We start from the raw sequence: 23326 nt of genomic DNA, 5'->3' as shown, positions 1-23326 counted from the left end.
TTTTGTGATTTAGTGAGCTTTTAGCATGGTCCAAATGCATGTTGGGGGATTTTGATTGCTATCCTACTAGGTGCAAATTAACGTTGGCTTCTTTTTTTTGCCAGTCCTGGGGCTTGGGACTCAGGGCCCAAGTACTGTCCCTGGCTTCTTTTTGCTCAAGGCTAGCACTCTACCTCTTGAGCCACAGTGACACTTTGGGCTTTTTCTGTATAGGTGATGCTGAGGAATTGAACCCAAGACTTTAAGCATGCTAGGCAAGCACACTACAACTAAGACACATTTTCAGCCCTAAAGTTGGCTTCTTGAGCCACTTCTCTATCTCAGGCTGCTCTGTAGCCTTAGTTCTCCTGCTGTTCCTACTCTTATCTCTGCTGCAAGGGACACCCTAGGGTCCTCCCCCCCCCCCCCATCTTCCCTGGGAGTGGGGCGGGGGCAAGGGTTGAGGAGAGTCAGGTCAGCTATCTCCAAGATGAGCCTAGATGCTAGGTCTCTGTGGTAGACACAAGCTTGGGTCCTAGAAGAGAAACGGCAAGGTCCTGCTGATTGTCAGGTCATCTTCAGGGGTCTCCTCCTCTCAAAACTCTTCCTGACCTTCTTAGAACCAGTCATGAGTCCCTCTTTTCACGTTCCCACAGCCCTGACTGTGAGTCATCTCGTGGTCTCTAGTTGGCCACTTGCTGTTGCTTCTGCAACAGAATTCTAACCCTTTAAATCATTTTGACTTTCACAGAATGATAGCATCTAGCGAGGGTTTTGTTGTATTAAGTTATCTGTTCCAATGAATTCATTTCTAAGACAAGTAATGAACTGTTAGAGTGAGCCACCGGCTGAGACCAAATGGATTTCTTACACGGATTCAAAGGCTTTTGTTAGGTTGGCTTTTACCGTCAGAACCAGAGATGATACTTGGTTGGCTAACATATTGTCCTTCATTATTTGCCTGTAGAGCTGTAGTAAGAGAGTTCCAGCTTTTCTTCTCAATGTTTTAATTTCCAGCCACAAGCTAAGACCCTCCCATACCTTTGAAGAAGGCTTGATCAAAAATTAAAAAAAAAACATTTTAATGAAACAGGCAACATGATAATCTCTAAGGGAATCGTTGAAGGACAGTGAAGGATTTTGCTATATGTTGTATTTCCTTGTTAGTAATATTTAGGCTGGGGCAGCAAAATTAATGGAGAGGGTGTTTCTGTAACTGGATGAGGCTTTAAAATTTTTTTAAATTTATTTTTTTAAACTAACATTTGTTGATCATTAATGCTGCCCGAAGCCTGTGACTATTGGCAGTAACACATCCCACTTACCTAGTTGTCATGGCCTCTCCTGTAGGTGGGAACAACCCTTCTTGCCTTTGAGAATGATGAAGCCTTGTGCCCTGCATCCTGAGCCATCCACTTTTCTTTTCTTTTGGTCAGTGGTTGGGGCTTGAACTCTGGCCTGGACGCTATCCTTGAGCTCTTCAGCTCAAGGCTAGCACTCTACCACTTTGCGTCACAGCACCACTTCTGATTTTCTGGTGGTTCATTGGAGATAAGAGCCTCATGGACTTTCCTGCCCTGGCTTTGAACCGAAATCCTCAGATCTCAACCTCCTGAGTAGCTAGGATTACAGGCCTGAGCTCATTTTTCTTGTTCTGCTTTGCAGAACATACTACATTTCGTGTATAACTCAGATAAACAGATCCACTGCTTCGTGTGTGTGTGAGGGGTGTGTGTGTGGATGAGTTCTGCTCCATGTACCAGGTTGCCTGACCCTCCCCAGTCTTCCAGCATGCAGCATACATCCATGGGCCTCCGCTGATTCGCTGTTGCTTAGGGCACTGCAGGAACATTGTTTTCTTTCCCTTTGGTTACAGCCCTTCTCCCTGCTTCCTGCGTATCCTCATTAATGCCCACTTTTCCTTCTCTTCATAAACCATTGTCAATCTCACTTTCTTCAAGTGCATCGTGGATCACACTTTCTTCTAGTGGATCCTGCGGGTGTGGGTTGCTTTGCAAAGGGAGGAATGGAGTTCTGTTAAGTCTTTGTAGCCATCAGTGGGTGGTAGCAAAGGGCGTGTCTCGCTCTCTCTGCCCAGTATTTACTCGCTCAAAGGATGCATTCTTTCTCAGCACAAACAGTGTAGCATGCAGCATTCTCCTTCCTGTTTGTGGCTGGTGCCTTTTGAACACTGTGCTATCATTCATGGTCCAGCTCGGTTTCCTTTTTCTATTTCTTCTTCTTCTTTTTTTTTTTTTTTTCTTTTTCTGTTTCTATGACAAAACACCCCAAAGACCAACAGTGTCATTCACAGAATCACAAACGGCTGGTTACTGGGTCCTGCCTTGTACTTTGTGGCTTGGGTTTGTCCTCTTCTTCCGGAATGAACGGGTGGTTTCTTCCTATTTTTTCTCCCTTTTGTTCTATGAATAGGGAGGAAAGTGTGAAGTGTGGAGATGATTCTTTCACTGGGAGGCACGGCCAGGCCCACCTCCGCATGCAGAGGTCTTCGCTGGCCATGGACAGGAGCCAGATGGCAGAGAGCGGCAGATTCTTCGTTGCGTCTGGTGGCAGTTGGGAAGTCCAGTCTGTTTCAGTTCTGTGCCTTCGTGCTTTATCACTGGGTCCTAAATTTCTGTGATTTATGTGAAATGATGGCAAATAAAATTGGAGCCACATCCTTTATGATTGGGCATGTTTTGAATATCATAATTGATTTGAGTTCAGATGCTCTTAGATAAACAAATAAACATACTCAACTTGTGGCATTAAAGGAATGAGAATTTTTAAACAGGGCACTGGAAGAAAGAAATAGTATTTCTTGTTTCTCAGAAAAGACTTGGAGCCATTAGTCCTCCAGGGTGTGCAGTTACTGACCTGAAATGGGAAAAATTGGCGGGGGAAGGGAGGGGATAGTTGGGCGGGTTATTTGGGAGCTGTGGAAGTTAAGGTATTTGGGCACAGCTTTGAGGCGGTGTGACATTTGAGTTGAAACCTGCATAGGAAGAGGTCAAGGCAGCATGTGGAGAGAGGAAAAGGAAGGGCAAAGAGGGAAGGAGCTTGGTGTGGTGGAGGTGGAGACCATTTGGCTAATTAAGCAAGAAGAACATGGTTAGATTAGGTAGAAGTAGAGGTGAGCTCCTCTAGCATCAGGAGAGGCTGGGCATGGGAAGGCATGACTGCAGACCACCCTGGGTACCACAGGGCTCAGATCAGAGTTACAGTGGTGGCGACTGATTGGGTGGAGTTCATTCATGCCGCACTTGCTCTGTGATGTGGTAACTTTGCGCCAAGCCCTGGGCCCCAAGGACATACTTGTGAGTGGAATAGAAAGGACTTCCCCATCTTCTTTGAATGGCCCTTTTGGGACTGGCAGAGTGAGAAGAAAGGTCTGAGATGGGTTCCCGAGAGAGGAAGATGGGAGTGTAACTGAGAAAAGCATCTGGGAGTCCCATGAGCTTGGGATGTGGAGCCCAGAGGTGTTGCTGGATGACTTGTTTGCTATGCATGGGCAGAGGAGCCTCAGGAATGCCTGATTTTTGACATGAGCAAATCAAAGAATAAGAGAGCCATTGAGTAAAAGATAAGGAGTCTTGGAAGGTGGTGTATGGGGTAGGAGAAAATAGAGTGAGTCATTAGCCATCTCCAGGAGGTGTGGAGGAGGCGGAGTGGTGTACTTGGATGAGCACGGGTCACTGATGTGCATTTGGGAATCCCAGGGGACAGAGATCTAGGTGAGGCGCTTCCTGGTTCTCATGCCTACTAACTGTGCCTGCCCTTCTTCCTGAGGTATAGATGTTTGATTTACAAATGGTAGCCGGCAGCTTTGGGTCTCCACTGTCTAGGTCATGGTGACTGTCCTCCAGTGTAGACATGACAGTTTGGTGATGTTCTTCAAGCTGGGTACAGATGGAAGTGGTTGAACCTTGGCCTGCTGAGTTCCGTTCAGGGATTGAGAGCTGGGGAGCTGGGCTGGCCTAGGTAGCCGCCTTGCCTTTTTGCCTGTCCCCCCACGATACCTTGGGACCTCAGCTTTTGTTTGTACCTGGCCTCTGCCACTGTTGAGGAGTGTGTTAGCCAGCATCTGGCTTGGTGTAGGCACTTCATGAAGGTGTTGTAAGAAATCAGATCATCAGTCAGGTAGCCTGCAGCTTGTACCCCCTCAATCTTCAGTGGAAAACCAAGTCTCCTTTCCTTCACATAGATTTTTCCACGAGTTGGCCACATTGTGGGTTGGAGAAGTAGTTTTAAGACTTCCTTTCTTTGCACTGAAACATGTCCTGCCTCTGCCCTCTTGTCCTCCCTCAGTCTGTGGACCGGGCATTGACATCCGCAATGACTACCAACAGCTGAGGCGCCTGGAGAACTGCACAGTGATCGAGGGCTACCTCCACATCCTGCTCATCTCCAAGGCCGAGGACTACCGCAGCTACCGCTTCCCCAAGCTCACCGTCATCACCGAGTACCTGCTGCTGTTCCGCGTGGCCGGCCTCGAGAGCCTGGGAGACCTCTTCCCAAACCTCACGGTCATCCGTGGCTGGAAACTCTTCTACAACTACGCGCTAGTCATCTTCGAGATGACCAACCTCAAGGACATTGGGCTCTACAACCTGAGGAACATTACTCGGGGGGCCATCAGGATTGAGAAGAACGCTGATCTCTGTTACCTCTCCACGGTGGACTGGTCCCTGATCCTGGATGCTGTGTCCAATAACTACATTGTGGGGAACAAGTCCCCGAAGGAGTGTGGGGACCTGTGTCCAGGGACCATGGAGGAGAAGCCGATGTGTGAGAAGACCACCATCAACAACGAGTATAACTACCGCTGCTGGACCACGAATCACTGTCAGAAAAGTAAGAACACCTGGAGCTGCTACTTTCTTCTCTCTGCTTCCCCCTCTCCTCCTTCCCTTCCTTCTTTCCCTTGTCCCTCTCCTTTTCCTTTTCTTCCTCCTCTTTTGAATACATGGGTCCTGGGAGCCAAGGTGAGGCCTTAGCATGTTGGGGATGTGGCGTATCTGCCTGTGGAAGGGGCCCTAGCAGGGGGTGTTGATTGGCTTTCTTCTGCACTTGGGAGCCCCAGGAATGCAGCCCCATGAATGGAGGCCGTTGATGGCTGCTGTCAGGATGGATCCAGTCCTGTCTTAGCAATAATCCACCACACTTCTGGACTGGAAGCTGGTGGGCCTTCAGCTTTGAATTCCTAATGAGAAAGGGGAACCTGATGGGCTTGGAAGTCCCCCAAGATTGGCAGGTGGGAGCTGCTTATCTTTTGCACGAAGAGAGCTTTTTGTTTTTTGATATTAGCACAAATATGGTTAAATAAAGGAGAAATAAAGACTTATTCATGTCCTTTGTAAGAAGTCTTTGGTTTTAAGCACTCACCAGAGTGCTTGAGTGTTCTGGCTTATGATGGAACTCCTAGACGAGGCAGGCAATCTCTGTGGTTCAGACTTGTTCAAGATGTGCTTGCAGATAGCTGTGTAGGAGGCTGCATTTTCATTAAAGTAATTAATTTACTATTTAGCTATTGTGCTGGTCTTGAGGCTTGAACTCAGGGTCTGGGCACTGTTCTTGAGCTTTTCTTTTTTTTTTATTCAAAGCTGACACTCTACCACTTGAGCCACAGTTCCACTTCTGACTTGTTGCCAGTTGGAGATAAGAGTCTTACATGCTTTCCTTCCTGGGCTGGCTTTGAATTGTGATCCTTAGAGCTCAGCCTCCTGAGTAGCTGGGATTACAGGTGTGAGCTACGAACATGGAACACCTTTGTCTTATGTGCTCAACAGTGTTTAGTGGCCAGAAAGATTCCTCTCACTGGTTTTCCTCTGTGTGTTAGCTGTAATTATTTGGTGGTTGACCCAGTTAAAGACCCAGAACCTACATATTATAGCTAGTCACAGAGAGTTAAGAAGTCCCCAGTTGGTAAGCATACTGAACTAGTACAATGTGTAAAATTAAAGAAAGGCCAGACCTCATAGATAGCTGTTGTTTAAGCTGCTCTCTAGCCAGAGCCCAGCAGGAGAGAAGGTACATCCTCTGACCTATGAAATAACTTCATGCTTGTGTATTTGATCAGTGTGTGTGTGTAGGACTGATTAGTAGGGCCAGGTTTCCACCCCCAAAGAGCCGAGAACACCAAGAACACTATAAGGACCAGTTGGCTAGCATTAACACCAAGAACTCTATAAGGACCACTTAGCTAGCATTGGGGAAAGGTTCTTTTGTGATTGATTAAAACCTGCACCCTAGCCTTATCATCATTTGTAGTTGGATACATCAATAAAATATATTTGAAAAGTGGCCTGGATATTTGAAATTTTTATCTTAAAAGTAAAAGCAGTTATGGAGGGAGTGAGTATGGGGGTAGGAGAGAGAGGTGTTGGGTGTTAGATTCAGAGATGATTGTCCCAGATGATCTTGGACAGGTCAGTTTCTCTGGGTGGCACTTGGGCATGTTCCTAGAGCAGTTACATTATTCTTTCCTGGTGGCCAAATGTAAGAATGCAAGTGTTTAGAAAATGCATATGGGCAGTGCGATTAGACAGGCACCTGTTAGTGACTCAGAAGATGCTTTGGGTCTCCCTGTGGCTTTTTGGCTGTTTCTGACCTCTTCCTGCTGAGGAAGCCCGGGACAGGGTTGAAGATTGAGTTCTTCGTCCAAGTCTAAGAGCAGAGAACAGGGATGAACCAGTAATTTAAATTGCCTGGACATCAGGTTTTTCTTTTTAATCTGTGGAGTGGAATCCATCCTTCCTCACAGGGCTGATGGAAGATTCGAAGGAGAAAGAGAAAAGGTGCATGAAAAAGCAGTGAGGGTTTGAAACAGCCCTCATGCTGGTGCAGCTGTGGACTGGACGCTGGCCTTCCCAAGGCCACGCCCTTCAGCCTTTTTCTGGGCCAGCTGGCCCAGTCCTGCTGATGTGTTTTGTGATTTTGCAATGAAGCACTTGTTTTTAAGATTGATGAAGAAAAACCATTCAGGGGAATTGTCCTCTTTTTATCTTGTCAGGAAAACTCAGGCACCGGTACAATTTCTAAGAAGTTTCTACTTGAGTTGGAAAGTGTTCCTTTTGCTTGGTTTCCCTTTGGGCCTGTGCTGTTGTGGTGGCCACAAGCCACATGCACTTTGGCTACCTGAGTACTTGGGTCTGTGGGCCGTCCGAGTGAGACCTGCTATGCATGTAAAATACACACTGAATTCATTAAGAGGAGAAGGAGAAAAACCCAGCAAAAGAGCTCATGAATAATCTGTTACACAAATTACATGTTGAAATACAAATGTGTTGGATATACTAGACTAGGGAAAATTGTGTTATGAAATCGTTCACCTGCTCCTTTTTACTCTGGATGTAGCTAACAGAACAGTTGAAATTACAAATGATTTGCATGTGTGTCTGCTGGTGAACACCATTGTGGAGGTTTTCTTTGCGCTTGGAGTTTATCCCCTCGTTCTCTGTCGGGCCCACTGGCCTGTGTAGTGCTTGCTGCCATATCCTGCCCTCTCCAGCCAGAACCCTTGGTAATCATCCAGGGACCCAGAAGGGCGTCGAGTCCAGACAAAATGTCCATCTTGAGTTCTCCCTAAGTGGTAGATGGCCATTTGAAGAATTCCATTCAGTTCTTCTGCTGGCCGGTCGTAAAAGCAGAGAGACTTATCTGAACAGAAACGTCAAGTACAAGTGTGAAGTTGTTGATGTCACGGAGAAACACTCAATTGTTTAGTGCTGATGTACAACTATTACTTGACACTCTAAACTCTAAATCATGACTCTTAGTGGTCAGCAGCATGGTAGACAGCCTGTTAAAGAAGTGGCTGCTCTATGGCTTGTCTGCACTCCTTGGCATTTCTATTTGCTTTTGAGTTGAGATTTTACACAGGCTTGAGTTGTTCCTTAAGAGTGAGACTGTGGGAGAAATTGCTGTGGCCTTTTCTTCATTGGTAAGGACATAATGTCAGTGTCCTCCTGTCTGGATTGGTCAGTTCTTCCTCCCTTGTCTGCTCTGTTGTCCTCTTTTCCTCAGTCTAGAGTTCACTGGTTGGTAGTCTCTAGTCTTAGTCCATTTGGGCTATTGTAACGAAACACCATAAACACAGTGGCTTACAAACAACAGATTTATTTCTTACAGTTCTGGAGGCTGAAAGTCCAAGATCAAGCATTCCACCTCTGGTGAGCGCCTGCTTTGTGGCGCACAGTGCCATGTTACTTTGTCTGCACATGGCAAAAGGGGCAACAGCTCCCAGTAAGGGCACTAATCCCATTACTGAGGGCCCTACCCCGTGGCCTCATCATTTCCCAAAGGTCCCTCTCACTTCCCAACATAAACATTGCACGCACATCAGGACCAGAGTTCTCTTTTCCTTTTTCCCATTCTAGTCTCTTAGTGTCCTCTTTTAGCTTCCAGATACCATCTCAGACCCAGACAAGAGTTTTCCCAGCTTATGACTGCACCCATCCAGAGCAGTACCTGAGGGTACCTTAGTACCTGAGGGTCTTCCTCACTTCCAGCCAGTGTTTCTGATATTCCCTCCGGGGGAGGGCTGGCTCTCATGTCAGAAACATGGGTATTGTTTGGATGTTTGCTTTATGTTGCTTCAGTCTGCCTTCCTTCACCACCCTACCTTTTGCCCATGCTGTGACAAAGCTTCCCTGATCTGTGCCCGGTAGCCCCACTTGGTATGAGTGAGCCTCAGGGGTTTGCTCCTCTTCCCTCAGCCCTGTAGAAGATCCTCATAGGATGAGCTCCTTGGTGATCTACCACCTCCCTGTGGCACTGGGCCATGTGCCATGGGCTACTCCCTCCCTCCTGCTTCTAGCTCATGACCACCAATGGTCCTCTTCTATGTTGGCCAGCCATTTCCACACTTCCTCTACTTGCTTGGACAAGTGCCAGCCTTGCCTCTTCCACTGGAGGACCATAGGGCATGGCGGCCTTTGGTGGGCCAGCACCTGGTAGGCTACTTCTTTTTGCAATGCTGTGCAAATTGTGGAAGAATCCATCCATGCCTGGTTGTTTCTTCAGGCACAAAGATGGTCCCTACTTCGTGAAGAGTTCGTTGTCTGAAGACTACCCTCATCCCTCCTCTCTAGCATTGCACAATGGCAGTTCTCAGCAAAACCAAGGATGCTAGGATTTTGAAATACTTTTCTGATGTTTTCTGTTCTTGTCACCATCATCGCTATCAAGAAACACTGCCACCCAAACCAGCTCTAGCTCTTGGTTGGCTGAGTGGATCCACTGAGCATGGAAACTCTTCTCTCTCCCACCGCTGTCAGGATGATTCCAGGCCAAAGACTGGAGACATATCAAAATCATCTGGAAGGTTGAAGCTTGACCCTGCAAAGCTGTGAACTCATGACTGGTTTTACTGAGGTCCAGCCATTTGCTGGGAGGGGTAGAGGCGAATGAATCCTCCCGAGTGTCTGTGGTTTTCTTCCTTCGTGGTGCATTTGCTTAAGTGTTGCTCTACATAGAGGCTGCCTGTTATCAAATTCCAGGTTATGGGCAATGCTTCCTAAACCAAACAAGAGCTAAAACCTAAGGCCTTAACTGCTAAATTCTGTCTCACAGTACTTTTTAGCTCATGAGGGTGAATGGCTCATGGTCTACTCAGGTTGTCCTGATTGTGCAAAATTCTTGTCTTCACTAGAAAACTTATGAAGATACAAGCCTGGCTGTGTTGGAAGCTGGCTTTGCTGGGGCAGCCTTATTTCAATGGAAAGGGCAGCGACCAGGGTCATTGGTCCTGGAGTTTGTGGCATTACCTTCTTCCTTTGAAATGAGAAACCAGGAAAGTAGCAGGTTGGAACCTTTGTTTATAACGTGGGCCCTACTAACGACAGAGAAACCATTATGCTGTCATCTCAGCACCTATGTGGGGAGCAGGCACAAAATGAAGGTAGACGCTGTGGGTTTGGGTTCGCGAATTCCTACTGGTCCAATAGCTCCTTCCATGGGCAGCACTGACGTGGAGTAGGATTTGCTCCCTTCTCTCCTCTCATAGATTGGTATATCTGGCCTGTCAGATCAGGGAGGAAGCCTTTTTAAAGCACTGGCACATCACCTGCTGGTTTCTGTGCTGTGAGAGACCATTCTTGTGATGTTGTAGTATTTCAACTTAACTCCCCCCCACTTGGTCTATGTGCAAAGATCTTGGTGCATGTCTGTTAAATGCTGACTGGGTGGTCTTCTATAAGCTTCTCTAGACTCTAGACCCCCTAGACTACTAAAATAGAACATGATATTGACCTTAGGTGGGTCCTTGAGAGAGGCCAGTGTACCCTGAGGCCCTGACTTCATGTTGTCTTAGGAACATATCTTTATTTCCCTGGAACGCTCCCTTCTGGGCTGGTCAGCTGCTCTCAATGTGGGGGTGATCTTTATTTAGAAGAGGGTCACGTGCCCCCAGGCCTCATTGCTCTGCCTTTTATAGTCAGGCATGGGTATCACATTGTGTTCTCCCTGATTGTCGACCCCTGGGTACCTTGATCATGAAGCAGTTTGTGTCCTGTCTCTTAAAGGATGTGCCTTTTTTACTTGGTTAATTGTCATCTAATCAAGTCAGTCAGTCTCCTGAGTCTACTTCAGAAGTTAGTTTTTAAAATAGCATCTTAGAAACTAAAACATTCGCAGTCTTTCCCTTTTAGTGATTCCCCTCCCCAGCTTGAGGTGTTTAGAAAAATCCTGAGTGCATGGTGTGGTTCCAAAGTGAAGTTTGGCTAGTGGAGTAGCTGGAAGCCGTCATGTGGAGACTTGCCTTCTTCCAGCTTATGATATAAATTGGGGACTTAGGTTGCAGAAGGTAGGGTCTCGAACACTGTCCTAAATTAGGTTTCCCACTGACTAGGAGACAGTGTGGTAGGTCTCACCTTCTGTTGGGGGCATCGTGATGATGACCTACCTGGTTGCCTAGCACATGGCTGGTTCTTGGTAAATGGTAGCAGCTGTTTACTTTCAAGCTAAGAGCTGCATTCTGAGGTGATGTAAAATTCTGAGTGTTGAAGCTGGATTGACTGTGTTTACTGTCGTATCTTAAAGCCATCTCTTCTGTTGTTCTTTTCTACATTGTGAAAAATCACTGGGCCTCTTGTAAGAGTGGTTCTTGCTAATTTAACCTGAATTGTTTTAAGTTCTGGTGTCTGTCTAGATAAGCCATATCTTTTAAGAACAATCAGCAGTGTACATGTGCCTATATCAGAACGTCAGTAGGGACTTTATAGTTAACGTGTAAACTATTTGGTTATCAAACTCTATGAATTTATTCTGCCTACAAGCTTGGACTTGGGAGAATTTATGAAATAGCAGCAGATTGTTGTCTGATACTGACATTAAATGCTATCTTTGTAAAGTGTGTGTGTGTTTAAGAATTAAAGTTGTTAGAGAGTAGGCACAGTTTTTGGAAAAGACAAGAAGGAGGTACACTTTTGTTTGTGACATTGTGGGTCTCACATAGTGAAGGTAGCCATCTGTTGCAGGCTGGAGCTTGTGCCTACTTTTATTTTGGGGCAATACTGGCTCTGTGTGTACGTGTTTGTGGGTGTTTATGTACATGCACACGCTTGTGCATGTTGTGTGTTCGTGTGTTTTGTGCATTTTTGTGTTTGTGTGTGTGAGTGCGCATACCCACTGGTGCTTCTCCCACCCAGCTCCTCATTTTGTTTCATTTTCCTCCTCTCACCCCCATTGCAGGAAACAAACACAGGCTCTCTCTGTCCTCCCTTAGATCTTCCTTCCGTTCCAGGGGATCAGGTGGGTGGGAAAAATGTCGTGTGGGAATGCCAGGCCCTCTTCCGGAAGCTGGGCTTCTGTTTCAACTCATTCCTGAACAGAAGTCTTTTTTTTTTTTTTTTTTTTGTTTCTTTGCCTTGGTCACAAACAAGCACCCAGCTCTCTCCTTCCTGCCACTTTTTCATGGAATCCACGTGGGATGGGAACAGAGGCATTGTGTGTAGCGACTCCCTTAGTTGCAGGATACTCAGAGCTCTGCTTACAGAAGCTGTGCAGACAGATCCCTTTTGTAGCTGCCTCTGGTTTGTTTTTATGAGTTTTCATGAAGGCATTGGCTAAACTAGTAGTACAGTAGTCTTCCTCTATCTGAAGTGGGGTAGGGGGCTACATTCTAGGACCCTCTAGTAGATGCCTGAAACCACAGATGGCTCAGGTCTCTACATATTCCCCATGCATATACACTTTATGATGAAGTCCACTTTCTAAATTAGGCATCGTTTATGATTTGAAATAATAGCTCATAATGAAGGAGAACAATGTTCACAGTATCTAATAATAAAATTACCACCATTATTCCTCATGCATTTGGGGGGCCAATATTAATAAGTAGAGTAAGTAAGCTTTACCTGGGTAAGATACCCAGGTACCCCACCTGACGATCTAGATGACTTCTGAGCAGACAGTGGTCACGTGACCCACGCGGTGTAGACATATTGTGTAGAGGGGTGGCTTACAGCCCAGACAGGACTGAGTGGCACAGCTCAAGATTTCATCACACCACTCAGAGCAGTGTGTAACTTAAAGCATAGGAATTGTTTGTTTCTGGAAATTTCCATTTAATGTGCCTTGGACCACAGTGGACGATATAGAAAGTAAGAAAGTAAGGTCAGAGAGATAAGAGAACTACTGTAGTTGCCTGAGCCCACATGGGCAGGCAAGAGGCTGTGGCTGTAGAGTTTGGCTACACTGCAGGCAGAAGCTGTGGCTGATTTGGGTGCTGGAGCTGCCTGGGCCTATAGGGGTCACTGGGGAAGAAGAGGGTTCAGCTGCAGTGCACATAAAAAAATAGAGACAGAGAGCCTATAATAAAATAGAAAAGATAAAGATTGGTTTTAATAGAAATACTTTCTGGGCAGCTCCCAGTATTTGAATTAAGTTCTCCCCCAACCCCAGGAGAGACAAATAGAAATTACTCAGATCTCTTGGTTTTAAAACAGACTAGTAGGGCTGGGAATATGGCCTAGTGGTAAAGTGCTCACCTCGTATACGTGAAGCCCTGGGTTTGATTCCCCAGCACCACATACATAGAAAAAGCTGGAAGTGGCGCTGTGGCTCAAGTGGCAGAGTGCTAGCCTTGAGCAAAACGAACCCAGGGACAGTGCTCAGGCCCTGAGTTTAAGCCCCAGGACTGGCAAAAAAAAACCCACCACACACACACACACACACACAAAACCCCAACAAAAGTAAAACAGATTAGCTTTATTCCTGGAGTGAACATTTATCTACACACACACACACACACACACACACACACACACACACACACACTAATTGTATAAAGGGATTTCATTTTCCTATTTCTGTGCATACACAGAATGTATTTGATCATATTCTTCCTCTTCTATTTCTATTTCTCTTTCTCATTCCCTTCCCTGTAACTTTTCATGGGGTTCATGGTTCTGTTTTCACAGGGCATAGAATATACTTCAGTCATAGTTACCACCCCATCACCCTCTTCTTTTGCTGAACTGCTCATTTGACCTGCCCCTCCTTAAGTACCTCCCCCTCTGTTTACATTAGCATCTAATTTCCTGACCTTCCTATGGCCCCTTATCCTTTGCTGAATAAATGATGCTAGTGAATTCTTAGGCCGTTTGTCGGATAGCAAATGAAGATACAGTTCAACTCTGGTGCTGAGTGAATTTGAAATGATTGGATTCTAAAGCTTCCTTTTAGAAGCTTTGGGATAACCATGTCAAAGAAGCTTTAAGAAAGTGTTTAAGTCTAGTTGCAGCTTTCTTCCTCTCCTAGGTATAGACCGAGAAGCTTAGGTGCTGAAGGTATATCAGGTACCACCTCTCGCTAATTTCATGTGTTATCCAGACAATATGGTCCACAATGGTGATGCTATTGTGGTACTGTGGCCCAGGCCTGGTCAGTGGTGTGGTGCCACCTTCATTGGTCTTCCTTTCCTCTTCTCCCAACCCCTTCCTCTTTCCTGGCTATAGTTTTGTGAGCACTATGGGAGTCCAGGTTTGATGGCTATACCTCCTTATGAATGGAATTCTGGGACTGTACGGTTTTCTTAGAAGAATATTTCTTTAGCTTGACAAACATTTGTCAAAAAATAAATCCTACTTTGAGGAGTCATTGGATGCCAAAGGTGGCTGATTAGGGGAAGAAGGATGATGGGTAGACCAGTAGTCCGTGTCTGGGATCAAATCTCTGTTTTGCCCCTAGGGCCACTGAACAAGTTGTATGATTAAAATTAATGAAATATCTGATGGTATTTGAATCTGAAATGTGAGGGGGCAGGTTTGAACTTTGTACTTTTCTTATGGAGGGTTGTTCTTTGGTGTTGCCTGCAAAAACAAAGGACTTCTAGACATCCTTTGCTTGTTTCTTCAGTTCCTCAAAGAAGTCAAAGGAGAACTCTGTGTATGATCTTGGGCCTGGAGAAATATTAAATCTATGTTAAGCATGCAGGCATGAATGGGCAAAGGAAGGACTTGGAGCCCGGGGATCTGCTAAAACAAATAAGTAATGTAAATGGGCAGAGAGAGATACTGAGTTGATTGTATCTTTCAACTCCTGGTGCTTAAAGCAAAGATAACAGAGTGGAAAAAGATTGTCATTTGAGGAAATGAAAAGATGAGGGACTTTTGAAGCTAGTTGAGATTTTTCTGCCTATTAATAGAGTGACTTGGATTACAGGCTACAAAAACACAGAGTAGAGCCATTCCATCTAGCATTGATCATGGTAGCCACTGCTTGCTGAGCCACTCCTGTGCTCTGACAGGAAGCCCACCCCCCAGGTCTGAAATTTAGTGGATAACAGATTATGATACTCTTGTCTGAAGCCTTCATTGAACAGGACAGTAAGACTTGCAGTGTGTACAATGTGAAGCCATTTGGGTTAAAAAATGCATCCATTATTATTACAGCATTATTTTTGTGTTAAGTAGGGCACTAGATTAGGATTTGGTGGGCTGGGTTTCAGTGGCTCATGCCTGTAATCCTAGCTACTCAGGAAGCTGAGATCTGAGGACTGCCATTCAAAGCCAGACCAGGCAGGAAAGTCTTTCTGACCTTATCTCCAATTGACCAGCAAAAACGCAGAAATATAGCAAGTTGTGGTGCAAGTTGTAGAGTGCTACCCTTGAGCAAAAAAAGCTCAAAAGCTGCATGTAGGTCCTGAGTTCAGGCCCCAATACTGACACCAAAACAACAACAACAAAAGAAATAAGACTCAGTGGATTTGATTTTTCTTCCCCTGAACAATATACCCAGATACTATAAAGTTTTCTAAAATTTTTATTGTGAAAGAACAAATTTAATTGGCACATTGGGGAAAATACTGGAGCAGTTTAGACCCATCTACTGATAATTGTATTGGTGATTCATATTTTGAGGTAATGGAATCCCTTCTCTAGCTTGGATGAGAACTCTCTCTCATATTCATGCCTGTGTGGCCTTAAATATTTAAGTCAGCCATAGTGACCAGCCTTGTCCAGGCCCATTGCTCCATTTGCTTAATTGAGCTGAAGTTTATGTAGCAGAGACACTTGGTTGCCATTCCTCATGTCTGTGAGTATGTTTGGTAGGGGGTAGGTCTTCTGTAAAGCTCCAGTTTACAGAAAACAGCAAGTTCCACTTCCCTGTCCATCTGGAGTATAAAGTGTAAAGGGTGTTTTTCCTGCAGCCAATGAAGGCATCTTGTGAACACAGAAAGAAGACAGCAGGAGGCCGAGATAACCTGGCCTTCTTCCTTCTCATCATTCACAGCAGGGTCCTCCAGAGTTGGGCAGTATCTACAGATTCAGTTATTCAAGGGCATGCTGCCATTTAGAGTTCAGTTAGTGTCTGTGTTCCAAGAGTACTTTCTAGGAAATAATTTCACATGCCCTACTTAATCTCCAGAGTTACTGTGAGCCAGGGGGGAGACTGTGACTTAGAAAAGGGCTACAGGGGTTAGCCAAGCCACACCCAGGGCTCTGAAAGTCAAACCCAGATAGAACCTGGACACCCCCAAGCCACACCCTCAGGCCATCACCTCTGCTTCCCAGCATTTCTGGTCCCAGGACAGTAATAGTACTGTGGATACCTGGTAAAGGTGATCTCAGAGCTACAGCATCTTCTTAGATCAGACTCTGTCTTCTCTTCCAAAATCTTTATATGATTGTTTTCTGAATAGAAAAAAAAGATGTCTAAACACTAGACATTTAGCAGTGTTGATAAAAGGACAGTTTGGGGGGAGCTAATCTATGATGAAAACTTCAGAGCCTTTTATAGAAGATTTCCCATTGCTTTGGGTGTTGCAGGTTAGGACCTCAGTTCCTCTCAAAGGTTTCCTCAGCTCCTGTAAATGAGTTGCATCTCCAGGACCCTGTGGACCTAAGCTACACATGCCAGTCCAGGTCCCTTCCTGACAGTCTGTGGGGTGCTGGACCCCAATCCTCCTCTGGCCTCCCATAGTGACAATTCTCTTGGGAAGAGCTGAGTTTATGATGACGTCCCACAACCCTTGAGAAATGACATGGTGCCAGGTACTTTACTGGTTTTCTTATTCAGTCTCTCTTTCATGGACCAGAAAACTGAGGCACACAGAGAGAGAGAGACTTGGAATAACTTGTACAAGATAAACCACACAATGGAGTAGCCAGCCTTGCCTTTCTGTAGTCCACTGCCTGTTAGTTTCCCACCACCTTCCAGGGGACACCCCAACAACCCAACCAGCAATGAACCTGGTCATGGATAGATCTTGGGAGGGCTGGGCATTATGGTTGAATTCTTGAAGACTTTTTTGGGGATTTTGCTCTAGTCTAGCTAGCATATATCTTATCTTGAATACTTTTTTTTCTTTTTGGTTGTGGGCTTGAACTCAGGGCCTGGGTACTATCCCTGAGCCTCTTTGTGCCCAAGGCTAGCACTCTACCACTTGAGCCACTGAGCCACTTCCTCTTTTTTCTTTTTTTTTTTTTGCCAGCCCTGGGCACAAAGAGGCTCAGGGATAGTACCCAGGCCAGCTTGAACTCAGGGCCTGAACACTGTCCCTGGCTTCTTTTGGCTCAAGGCTAGCACTCTACTACTTGAGCCACAGCAACACTTCCAGCTTTTTCTATATATGTGGTGAGGAGGAATCGAACCTAGGGCTTCATGTGTACAAGGCAAGCACTCTACCACTAGGCCATATTCCCAGCCCACTTTTTTTTCTTTTACATATTTGTACAGTAATTAGTAAACTATGATGAGGCACCTTCCTCTTTCTTTCATCCTGTACCCTTTAATTCCTTCCTCCTTTTCCCTCCCTTCTCTCTTGTTCTGCCTTTTTCTCCTTCCTAATCCCTCTTTTTCTGTCTCTCCCTTGTCCATCTTCACACAATCAGAGCACGTATGTGTTGAAACCTAAGCATAGTTAAATGATAAGATTCTCAATTATGAAACAGCTTGTTTCTGAATCTACATACCTTTTGTCTCAGTCAAGGTACCGCACCCCCACCCCCCACTCCACCCCTCTGAACACTTAGGCGGGATTTATTTTTACATTGATGAACTATTTTATGTGGGAGGCAAAGCTTTGATCCTGATCAATGATCAAGCACTTTTGTTGGGCTGATTTTTAACTAGGGAGACTTGCTTTGTTTTGAAAACTCTTCTTTAATCTTACAAAAATATCTTTAAATGGGTGGATGCTTCAGCTCTGATGAATGGCAGGTTGTGGCAAAGGAAGAAAGGGATGCGGTTTATAGTCTAACTTTGTATAAAAAATGTAATTGTCCTACAGAGGGAAAATATTTGATGTGTCAGGAGATGATTTATCAAAATCAGATCTTGGATTGCCGAGTTTACCATGAAATAGGCTTAGAAAGGGGGATGGGACCAAGGCCGCCTTACAGTTATTACTTTTTGTCATTCGTCTGTTGTGCAAACTGTACTTGTGGTTGCTTGTTTAGAGTTACCAGCATTTACTGGGTGTCTTTCTTAAGTGATAGTGGTGTACCCTGAAATGTGGCTTTCTGATTTCCTTGGCAGAGTTAGGCCTGAGAGTGGATGCCACACTAGAGGCAAGGTGGGTGCCACCTGAGTGCAAGTGGGTATTGCTCCTCCTCTTTCCACAAGAAAGGCTGAAGCTTTCTCCCCCTAGCTGGAGCCGGGAAAGCTTCTTCCTAGCCTGCTTGTCCTCTGGGTGGGTCGGCCACTGGTGGGGATTCCTGTGGGCTTAGTCACCACACTGGTGGCTGGAGGACAGGGAAACCACTGGTGCTCTGTCACCCCAAAGGAATGCGGGCTGGGCCAGGGCTGCTGGGTCCAGAAAGTTCTCTAGGCCCTTTGGCAGATCCAGCCTGGTTGACTCAAAGTAAACTCCTCTTGCTTTCTTTTGCCTAAAAGGAACAAAGGAGCATGAGGTGGAAACATGAGGTAGACACATTTCTCCCTGAAGAAGTCCTCTGGTACACACAATTTAGAAACTGTTGCAGATTTGTTATGTGCCTTTCTGGATCTGTTATCACACAGCTATTGACGATTTTCATGAAAGTGGCTTTGGAGGAGTTCTCCTTGTTGTGGCAACTGACCACAGATCCCTTTGTCTGTCTTCACAGCTGGCTGGGCCAAGTCGGGTAGGAATGGTTGGGTTGACCAAGTTCCTCTTTTTCACAGTAGGAATGGTTGGATTGACCAAGTTCCTCTTTTTCACAACAGCCCTGTATCCAAGAGACAGCAGAGCAGGGGTGAAGGGCACTTGGTGTTGGGCTGCTCTCCTAGATCCATTCTGCTATGTCCAAGTAGCTCTACTGACATGCTTAAGGTGCTGGGACTAACAGCAGACTCCTGGGAGACAAGCCCAGGCAGGATTCTAAGGATGAGGCTGAGTCTGTCTGGTTGGTCATAAGCCATTTAGATTCAACGGAGGAGTCAGTTGCCCAGGATAGTTTGCTAATTGCCTTCCACTTCGCTGGAGAGGCAGGTAGTGCCTTTATCCTGTGCTGAGAAAGATCCTCATAACAGAAGGCCCCTTCTCCAGTGGGTGTGAGGAATCCAGGGCCAAGCTTAGCCCAGGACTTCCATGGGGCAATTACTCAACAAAATAGCAGTCATGGGGGTGGGAGGTGGGGGGATGGATCTAGGGCAGTGGCAAAGACCTTTGTCCTAGGCTCGATCCCCATTAAAAGTGCTATGGCCAACTCTGGGCCATGTGCTATAAAAATAGATGTCATGGGTTGTGTGAAAAAAGACAAAAAAAGAGTTAAAAAACAAAATAGCAGTGGTCATCTCCCTCTTCCTCTTCCTCTTCTTCTCCTTCTGTTATTCCCACAGGCATAATTCATGGACAAAAAGGATTATAAAGATGGCCCAGAATAGTGGTATGAATTTGATTCTGATTTATGTATTTCTAAGAGTAATACTCTTTAAAAGTTAGATCTGTGTTGTTGGTAGTGGGGTTTGTTTTTGTGTTTTGGTTTTTTCTTTTTTGTCTTTTGTGGGGCAAAGGGGAGATGCAGAAGGAGAGGAAGAAAGTGTGAACAAATGTAATCATGGTAAATGATAAGGAAAATGAACTGTGCAACTTGTGGGAAGGGGTGAGAGGGGGAAACTGAAAGGCCAAGGAAGGAGTGACATTGTCCAAAAAAAGAAATGTACTTATGACCCAATGAAGTGGTTACCCCTCAGTACAACATCTTGATAATAAAACATTTTATTACAAAACAATTAAACTAATTAAAGAAGTTAGAGCTGTGAATACTGCTTGTTAATCAAGTGAAAAATGATGAGAAAGGGTGTGTGCATGTTGATTCTTCAGGTCTGATTTACAAAGCACTTGTATGCTGGGATGGTCATTAGAAGTTTCTCAGGAGGAGTTTCAGGGAGTAATACGTTTTTGCTTTCCCTGGAAAGGAACTAGAAATGCTAGACGCCCTTCATGGCTCATCTTGGGTGCTCTTTGCACTGTTTGGATTTTTTAAATGTGTGTTTGTTTGACTTATCCTTCTCAAGGTCGACAAGTGTTATCTGGATGGTAGAGTTATGATCCATAACCTTCATTATATTTTTTTGTATTTAAAAACAAATCTTAACAAAATGTGTGTGGAAATTTTTTTTTTCTTAAAGAGCAGACTTTACAACTTCCAAATGTCCTTCAGAGACAGCAGGCCGTGTGTGATCCTAGTGACTTCCTAGATCCTGGGAGAAAATAGCTGGGGGCCTCCTGGTGAGAACTGGTCTTTCTTAGGAATAGAAACCCCGATTCACCTTCCTTCTCCGTGGGACTCAGAATAGAAGGTCCTGGCAGGGGCCTTGGTCTTGAATGCCCTTGGACAGTCTGTGTGAATACTTGTATTTCCTTGGTCAACAGCCTTGAAAATTCTGTGAGCTTTTGGCAAGTTTGATGAGGTTTTTCCTTCATCACCTTGGACAGGCCAGTTCTCACTTTTGTAACACTCTTGTCTGTGGGTCTACGATATTGTAATGGAAAAGTTGTGGGATCTCAAGGCCCATTTCATGGCATCAGGTGTAAAGACAAGGTTAAAAGCAGAATTTGTGTCAGTGATTCCCTTGAGTTACTTGTGGATTCATCCTCCAGGATGAATGTTTTGTTCACTAATGGAAAGAATGTTTAAATACCAGGAGGGTTTAAAGTTTCATGTTTGAGTGTATCTTCTGCCTTATTGTTTTAATCAGACCTACAGGAGACCTAGATCTACATTCTGATCCCAGGGCAAAGTAAGTACAAAACTGAAATAAATGTTTCCAATTCATTCTTACTTGACACAACACTTTCCCTTATGACTCAGGTAGCACCACAGTATTTTCTTATTCTATTTTAATGCTTTTGAGAGATGCATTAATATTTTTGAGAGCTCCTAATGGGCAAGGGCACACTGAAAAAAGCACAGTACTCAGGGCTTTTCTAGCTCAGATTTTGTTTCCTTTGTGTTGAGGGCGAGTCCCTATACCAATGACACTCATGGTATTAATCATTGAGGTCAGCTTTTCATTTAAAAAATAATAGCCAACTATATGCTTCCCACTGTATTTTGGTATGTACTTTAGGACATATCAAAAGCCAGTAAGCCTTGTCATGAGATATCATCACCAATGAGTTGTCTACTGATGTCTTTTTATTAGAAGAACTTGATTCCAAGTGATAGCAGATGAAATTATCTGAGCGTTTATTGTATGCACCAGGGATCTTTCTATTAACTTACATTTGTACATAGTCTATTAGCTGATAAGTTCTAACTGAATATAACTTGGCTCTGTCCTAAAAAGCCCTCCGAAATCCAAACTGTTGTGGACTGGTGCCTGGTAACTTCGGTGACCATCCTGAAATGTTACCATAGTGATAATTCTTTTGGAATCTCAGGTCATTAAAAGTGCTATGGCCAACTCTGGGCCATGTGCTATAAAAATAGATGTCATGGGTTGTGTGAATCCTTTTCTTCAGCATTATAGTTTATAACAACTGAGGGAACATTTCAGACCAGCCCTCATTAGAGACTGGTTGCTTTGCTGCATAAAGCATGTGTCCATGTAATCATTAATCTCTAAGGATGAATGGCATTTAAAAAAGGATTCCATTTTCCCCTCATTTGACTTCAATTATTTTTGCCCCTTATTTTCCTCTCCCAGTGAATATTTCCAAATGGGGATTATGACAGAAGATTAATTGTCATTGACATTGCCCCTAAGGGCGCATGGAGCCAGTATCTAGTCCTTCTTGGCTCTGGGTTTTAGGATATCCTGCTGCAGCTGTGATTTGTCTTCTGGGGGGAGGGCTGGGTGCTGGCAGAGTTTGTGACCCAGCCCCCTGAATGTACTATAGTGGACTTGTTAGCGGACAGTGCACCCTTTCAGTGTGATGCTGCTCCTTGAGCTTCTGAAGCCCAGAGTAATAATAAGAAGCATCTGTGTTAGTTCTTTGTCTAGTAGCAGGCATCCAGGTTAGAGACTTACAAATAGGGTTGGGATGGTTGGTCCAGGGCAAGAAACAAAGCTTTAGGAAGGGTGGTTAGCAGGGCCAGCTGACAGCATCTTTTCCCGGTGGTATTCTACCTGGGCACCACAGCTAACTTGCCTGGGCCAGCTAACAGCATGTTTTCCCTGGTGGTATTCTACCTGGGCACCACAGCTAACTTGCCTGAAGAAAGCCCAGTTTTACATAGCATGAGAGGAATCCCAGCCCTTTCCAAGCCCGTGAATGCAGACATCTGTATTCAGCAGGCATTTACTAATTGCTGCCTGTGCCAGACACTGAGCCTTAGCTCTTGGGGACCCAAAGATTCCTGGGCAGTCTTTACTGGGGTTGGGAAGATGACATGTAGTGGGGATAGGTGGAACAACGCAGGGTATGAGGACAAGTCCTTGTGGACATAGGAGGGTGAAAACTCTGATAGAAAGAAACTAGGTGTGGCTTGTGCTGAACCTCTTCTGCCATCTGCCTTCTGCCTTCCAGAGAGGCAGTGATTCCAAAGTGGAATGCTACAAACATATCTGTGTCTTATAAAGGCTCTCTGATTTTCACCTGGGAGGGAGAAACTGGCAGAGCTGGTAGGTGGAGGTAGATGCCATTGCCATAGGGAGTGCGCCTAGAAAAAGATGTCTGCTGGACTGGAAATGAATTTAGTGGAATTTGGTGAAGGATGAAGGTGACAGGGGAGGTAAGGAGAAGCAATGAGCTGTCAGGTGACTGAGGACTGGTTGGAAGAAACTGATCACTGATGAAGTAGGCTTAGAAAAATAGAAGGCAAGAGTTTGACAGGGGAGGGAGAGCATGTTTGTGATGATGGCATATAACTTTGAGTTGTTTGTGACCTGAGCAGGTCTTGGAAACACACCAACCCACCAAGAGTGGGGTGGGTGAATGGGGGATGATAGGAGGAGGGAGGAGATCCCTATATACTTGATTTTGGAGCCATCACATTGATGTCTCCAAAGGGAGACATTTTAGTCAGCTTCCTGACACTGTCATCGATATTGGAAACAATTTATAACAAGGAAAGGTTTGTTTTGGATCACAAAGTTTCATTCCATGATTGGGGGCCCCCAGTGTTTTAGACCTGTGCTAAGATAAGATAGCACAGTGCATTGGCCAGCAGTTGCTCACCTTAAGGCCAAGAAGTACAGGACAGGGAGAGGAGGGAGTTGGGACTCATTGAGTCCTTGTAGGGAACACCCCAAGAACCTCCCTCTAGGCCCTCATCTCTTAAAACTTCCACCACCTGCTTACATCACACCGCCTGCTAACATCACTATGCTGTGAGTACCAGTGGTTTTATTTAGCTCACGGTCCTTTCACAGAAGGTTTTATTAGGGTCTATTTTATTAGGATCTCTGTTCATCTTTTTACATTGTGCACACAAATGGTTGCGTGCCTGGCATGAATCAAGAGCTCCTGGGA

At 45.2% G+C, this 23326-nt stretch overlaps 1 protein-coding gene across 2 annotated transcripts in view; it reads left to right on the top strand.

Moving 5' to 3' along the window:
* Igf1r (insulin like growth factor 1 receptor) overlaps window positions 1-23326 on the top strand; it is a 224827-nt gene that overhangs the window by 31647 nt on the left and 169854 nt on the right. For both annotated transcript variants that reach the window (XM_048369547.1, XM_048369548.1), the window contains exon 2: window positions 4288-4833. In XM_048369547.1, the coding sequence (XP_048225504.1) occupies window positions 4288-4833 (546 nt within the window). The remainder of the gene's footprint in view (window positions 1-4287; window positions 4834-23326) is intronic.

This window comes from Perognathus longimembris, chromosome 20 (genome assembly GCF_023159225.1).
Source record: "Perognathus longimembris pacificus isolate PPM17 chromosome 20, ASM2315922v1, whole genome shotgun sequence".
Lineage (NCBI taxonomy): Eukaryota > Metazoa > Chordata > Mammalia > Rodentia > Heteromyidae > Perognathus > Perognathus longimembris.
This window is presented reverse-complemented; position numbering and strand designations above follow the sequence as displayed.